We start from the raw sequence: 6137 nt of genomic DNA on the forward strand, positions 1-6137 counted from the left end.
GAAAAAAAAAAGACATTTTATTTGTGATTCTAGGTTTTTATTGTCTCTCCGCTCAGTGAAAAGGAGGATTTTCTGACGAGAATCTACAATCAAACACAAAAAAAAGACCTGAAAGTAAACAGACATGGAGACAGATTTGGATATCTTCCACTTTACTCACACACACTGGCAGAAATCGGTGGGGGAAACCCGGGTTTGAGAGTGACAAAGGGAACAAAAACTATTCTCAAGAAGCTAAAAAAAATGCATAAAAGCTTTCCGCTATCCTCATACTAAACAAACATCAAACACAACTTCTGAATTAATCGAACATGTTCACAAAAATCTCAGTTCTGAGTTCAGAGTTTGAGAATAAGTGGTTAGTTTTGGTCAGAAAAGACAAATTTTGTGAAAATCCAGCCGTTTCTGGGGTTGTCAGTAACAAATCTGAAAGTACTGGCTGGGCGACTTGATGGGGCTTTTGTAACTGGGCGTGTCCTGCTGCGTGCTCGCGCCGCTTATGGTCTTCTGGAAGTTCAAGGTGAAGGACGGTGTTGATTTCTTCATCGCTGGCTTGTTGGCCCTTCTCTTAGGCTCAGGAGCCTCCGTGGGACCCCTGTCAGTGGGCACCGCAGACCCGACGGCCTCAGAAGACCCAGTCTTTCTTGCGAGGGGGCTCAGATAGATCTGCATAGTCACTAAGTGAAGTGGTGAAATGTGGTGAAGTGAGGGTGTGGGGGGTTGTAAGCAGGGAGGGATGGGGTTAAAAAAAAAAAAAGAGACAAAAACGGGGTGAGGCAGGGAGCACACAAGTCATATGAGATGTGAAAAATGAAGGATGAAACAAAAAAAGAGCTCATACGCAATTTCTATCAACTGAATTTTTAAAAAATTTGCCTGTTAGGAACGAAGCCTACCTTTGCAGTGTGTCACACGTCTTGTGCCTGCACAAAAATATCACAAAAACATAGAGGCAGGTAAATAATTTTATTAAAGCGAGCAAAAACAACATCACAGCTCCTTTCAGCAGTCATGTCCCTTTGCATTTAATGTAGCCGGTTATAAAATGAGACTGCAAACACAAACTGCGTGGTGTTGTCTTACCTACGCTTACTGCCACCTCCTTGGACTTACTGCGGGTGTTTGTGGAGCAGAAAGAAAAAGAAACAAGAGTAAGAGAAGTGGAAGCTGTAAGACTGTCAACACCGTCGTTCTAAAGTTTGAATGTCAACGCAAAATTCTTCCACAGAGTAGCAGGACAGCGTTATTTAAGGTTTGTGTGGACTTTATCATGGCGGCAACAGTCCCAGCGAGGTCGATATTAAAGCCAAATAACCCGTTCTACAGTAATTACTTGTCTGCAGTTTCTCTCAATATAACTTCAAAATCCAATATGGCTACCACGCACACAGAAATGTCTAGCTACATTTATAAGCTATTTACTTTTACTTTTGTTAGTTTGTATGTCATTAAATCTGTAACACACACAGCCTGTGCTGCGTTTCATTTATCTCTGATGTCGGGAATGATGTCACGTTGTACTTTGACCTCTTCCAGTTAAGACTCTAAAATCAGTAGCTGTGCTAACTGTTGCGCTCGCTGTAACCAGGCTAATTGTTGCTAGCAAAAAGACAATTACAATGTATTTATCTGTTTCTTATGCACTCAAACAACACAGAAATATGTTTCCTAAACAGTATGAAGTGAGCGACTGATTTTATACGCTACAAACGGAAGTAAAAACAACAAATTTATTACTGCAGCTAAGTCGATGCTAATGCTAGCTTGTAATTAAACAGGAACAAGAAGTGAAGATTCAGTTTGTTGTGTTATTTTTATTTGTCTCTCGTGCCACTGCAAACAAAGTTGTGTTAGTGTCTCTATTGTGAAGAAATATGTTTTCTGCTGTTATTTGTTTAAAGTTACAGCTGAGTCATGTGGCGGGGGTGCTGTAACCCCAGCAGCACCGCCGCTTCCTAATGGTTGCATCGGCGCATGTTCCAGGTTATCTCAAAGCCCTGCAGTCGTGCAAAAATTAAATTGTCATTTTTTTTCTCAGCATTTTAAATGATTTTTTTTCAAAGCAAACTGCTTAGCATTGGCGATTGGGATTTGACTTTCGAGGCCAACTTATTTTATACAAATTTAGACTCGATTTGGGCCGACGGCTCCTTACCCTTCCGGGACCTTCTTACAAGTTGAGGCTGCAGAGGTGGGTCGTGTTTTAGTGCTCCCACATGGACTGTCCATCGCACTCCCTGACGGGCTCCTCACACCACTGAAAAAAAGAAAACCATACAGAGTACGGGAAAATACCAGCATGAAATGACAGAAAACTAAAGAAGACGGAGGATAAGATGAAGTGACAAACAGAGGACAGAAATGTAACCTATGCTGCTTCTAAACATTGTCCATCCTACTTCATCCTGACAGTGAAAATGAAAGTGAAATGAGATTTACCCTTGTCTGTGGAAATATATCAGTATATTATACAATTAAGGTGTCAAAGAGAGAGATTATCATGCTCTACGACTAACACTATCTAATGTCAGAATCACTTGAAAGGTACTTGAGAGGCTGAGGTTATTGCTTTGAGTTTCAGGAACACGTTGGGATAAAGGAGGGAGTCAGCTGGCTGATCCTCAGGTAATGAGACGCGAAGCCTCAGATCTGACCCTGATGCTTCTCCCTGAGCTGTCTAATTAACACAGTTCCTCGTTCATAATGTCTGCCCGACTGAGCGCCGCACCTCCGGGGCGGCGTGGGGCTGTAGTTCCTGGTGGTGGAGCTGGAGGGCAGCGTCGAGCTCTTCTTCAGAGAGGCAGCGCTAGAGGTCACCATGGGAGGCCTGGAGGGCAGGGCCAGAGACACGGGCCGGGCTGCAGGGACACACACACAAGTTTATATATCTATCCTTATTAGGACTGTAGATTGACTTCCACCATTACTGGTACATACCTAAACTCAAATCATACCTTACCTCTAAACCTAACCCCTAACCAAAATGGCTTTCCACCATATTAGAACTGGGTTTTAATCCCTAAAAGGACTAGAGGTCCTGACAAGGTAGGCGTTTATGTCAGCAAAGCTCCTAAAAAGGTAACAAAAACCAGGTACACTGAAAAAACATCCTCTGAAAGTGCTCAGGTACTGAGACAAAGGAGGTGACAAAGTCCAAAGAAAAGCTTTGAAAGACCTTCAGAAGAACTACGGCTCAACACCACTCTAAAAGATCACAAGAAAATCTGGTTACTTGGATTCAAAACCTAAAGAAAATGAGGCAGTGAAGCAAAGTGACCACTGTTCTTTGGATTCAGCCTCTCAAATGTGCTCATTTACGTCTCAGTTCAAGAAGATCAAGAAAGAAGGCATTACTTTGTACTTAAAGTTAAATAGTTTCACTTTTCATGTGTAAGAAAACCCAAAAATTGTGCAAATTTGAAAAAAACAGACTTTCTAAAGCAGCTTTTTTCTTGTGTGAATTCTTCCTTTAACTTTAATACCATAGCAAACTTAGCAGTGAGGGTTTCTTTTTTATTTCACTTTACTTTCAGTGGATTTTGTCTTTTGTCACAAACCCCTGTTGACAACGAAGACCTTTATTCTCCCTGCAGAAAACACAGCCGATTAAATGTCCGTGGCTTTCTGTTTGGCTGCTTATCTCCACCAAATTTCATAACGTCTGCTTTGCAGCGAGCTGTGGTGGAGCCAAAACGGAATACGGTATTTTGAATGATGCTGCGTTTTACTCGCGATTATTTCCTCCAAATACTTTTTAAACGGGTTGTATTTGGGAAGAAGAAGAGAAGAAATTACATGTCGAACAGCTACTTTTATTAAGTGGCAGAGTCGGCTCAATAGGAGGAAATGGAAAGTTAATTAAACGAGAGTTCATTTGTTTAGAAATCGATGAACTTGAGCACAGATATTGAATGTTGGCTTTAAAGTTTTTGTTTTCAGTGATGATCTCGACTAAATAGGTTTTCTAATATAAGTAAACACAAACCGATCTTAAATTTAAGTGTTTAAAATGCTTTCTTAAAGAACATCTGCTCAAGTTTTAGATCCTAAATTAGAAGCTAAAGCTTACGAATACAGAACTGAAAACAAATACGTATGTCTTCCACAGCTCCGCTTGATAGTTTGGCACATTTCTAGCAAAGTTTGAGCCGCTGCCTTGACCTCTGACCTTTGAAAAGGTTTGACATTTATGGAGCTAAAACCACCCAGGACGACAGAAGAGCTGCGGCCTTGTTGCAAAAATGAGAAAAATGCAGTTTTTTAAAACCTCAGATAAGCAAACTCAAAGCAGATGTTCGCTCGCCTTTTGCTCCCGCTGCCCTCCTGCCTCCCGCAGCAGCCGCCTGATGCTCCTCGGAGATGTTGAGCCTCTTGAGGACGTCGGCCAGAGCCATCTTCAGCAGCTGGATTTCATCTTCCTGCATCTGCATCCTCTGCTCCAGGTAGGTGAGCCGGTCGGCCACGTCCAGGCCGCTGGCTGCCGAGCTGCGGTCGTCTGGAAGAGGAGGAGAGGAAGGAAGGAAGAAGGTTGAGTCAGGCAGACTAAAAAAACCAGACGAGGGAGAGCTCGCGTGGCACGTGTCACCAGGAGGCAGATTATCTTGCGGGGCCTCCCAGCAACGCTCCATCACTAATGTCACCGCGGTACCGCCTCGAAACAAAACATGGACGAACCAGAACGCCAGTCAAAGGTGCTAAAAGGACAAGAACTACTGTAGATAAGTTACTGACACAATCCAGCTGGAAAGAAATGGCAAGAAGCAATGTTCACGTTTCTTTTGTCAACAAGATCTATAATCAGAGGATTAACCTCTAATATCCACACACACACAAAGTTAATGAGGTCAAAACACAGCAGCAATATGAAACAACATCAACCCTCTGGGATTCTCATTTTCCATCCTCTCCTGCCACCGGTGGATCAGAGCTGGGTACCGTGTGAGCTGCAGGCCGCTGACGGGCAACCGTGGGACCTCTGCTCCTCCGCCGAGCCCGACGGCCTCCTCCTCTTCTTCTCCTCTCGCGAGCAGATTCCGTCGCCCCTCTTGGGGTAGCCTCGCTGCTCCCCCTCCATCTCCTCCTCCCCGACTAGGACCTCATCCTCCCTCTGAAGGGACCCACAGGTCAGCCGCTCCCGGCGTTCAAACGGCGTTCGAGTGCGAAGAGGAGGGCGCTGCTGTGGTCCGACACACTCGTACACGGAGGGGAAGGGGGTTTTTGCAGAGATTTAAGCCCTTTTTGCTTAGTGTGTGTGTGTGTAAAGGTGGGGGTGGGGTTGATAATGCTTTAAACATAAAGAAGTCACCCAGTTTGGCCTGAATTGTCTCAACCCATGTGTGTGTGTGTGTGTGTGCAGAGAGTACAATGTTAATCCCAATCCCACTGGTAATCCCTTTGACTCCGCCCACACACATAAACCCCATGTCACTGTTCGAGGGATGAGAGGAAACGTCCCAGAGGAAGTCTTTTAATGTAGAAAAAAAGAGTAAAAACAGGTGTTTTGTGTGTGTGTGTGTGTGTGTGTGTGTGCGCGTGTGTGTGTGTGTGTGTGTGTGTGTGTGTGTGTGAGTGAGTGTAGGGGGGAAGTGTTACTTCGCAGTTAAACAAGGACTCAAAGTCTGACAGCTGGAGAGAGATTCATTTGGACGCTCATATTTAGTCTCACACAGAGCCGGTCTGTCTCTCCTCCTGACAGGAGCAGTAATAATTATATTTCTGTAGTGACACACAACATCACAGACACGTCCACAGAACCCTGGTCGACTTCCTGACCTCAAACCCCCGGCATCGGCTAATGAAAAACAGAATTTTCCCCCCAAAACACTAAAAGCTGAAATCAGCTAAAGGGAGGAGGCCTCGCTCCTTCAGACCAGGGCTCTCCTGTTGCTCCTGATCTATAGTGATTGTTTTTGTTTGTTTTGTAAAAGCTCACTCTGATAATTAAGCCGAACTTTTAGTTTGATTAAAAAACAAAAACGCATTAGCTTAACGAGTTAGCAGAGATCAGGCAGCGTGGCGCTCAGGATGAGGAGCTAAACTGTTCTTTCTCAAAGAAACGGTCGGCACAAGTGGCCAAAGGGTGGCCATCTTTTCAGGCCTCCCCTAGTTTTACTTTGGCTCTTCGTTCACAGTTTTCT

At 44.2% G+C, this 6137-nt stretch overlaps 1 protein-coding gene across 2 annotated transcripts in view; it reads right to left on the bottom strand.

Moving 5' to 3' along the window:
• Window positions 1-6137, bottom strand: part of LOC108231754 (echinoderm microtubule-associated protein-like 1) — an 8748-nt gene continuing 2611 nt past the window's right edge. The window contains exons 1-7 of one of the 2 annotated variants that reach the window (XM_037981413.1): window positions 4936-5229; window positions 4304-4495; window positions 2729-2858; window positions 2156-2257; window positions 1084-1112; window positions 897-923; window positions 1-677 (exon numbers count right to left, since the gene is read on the bottom strand). In XM_037981413.1, coding sequence (XP_037837341.1) covers window positions 415-677; window positions 897-923; window positions 1084-1112; window positions 2156-2257; window positions 2729-2858; window positions 4304-4495; window positions 4936-5074 — 882 coding nt within the window. In that variant the 5' untranslated portion in view covers window positions 5075-5229 and the 3' untranslated portion in view covers window positions 1-414. Of the gene's footprint in view, window positions 678-896; window positions 924-1083; window positions 1113-2155; window positions 2258-2728; window positions 2859-4303; window positions 4496-4935; window positions 5230-6137 lie in introns of those variants that run through there. The other variant, XM_017409029.2, reaches the window with a different exon arrangement.

The sequence above is a fragment of the Kryptolebias marmoratus genome, linkage group LG19 (assembly GCF_001649575.2).
Source record: "Kryptolebias marmoratus isolate JLee-2015 linkage group LG19, ASM164957v2, whole genome shotgun sequence".
NCBI lineage: Eukaryota > Metazoa > Chordata > Actinopteri > Cyprinodontiformes > Rivulidae > Kryptolebias > Kryptolebias marmoratus.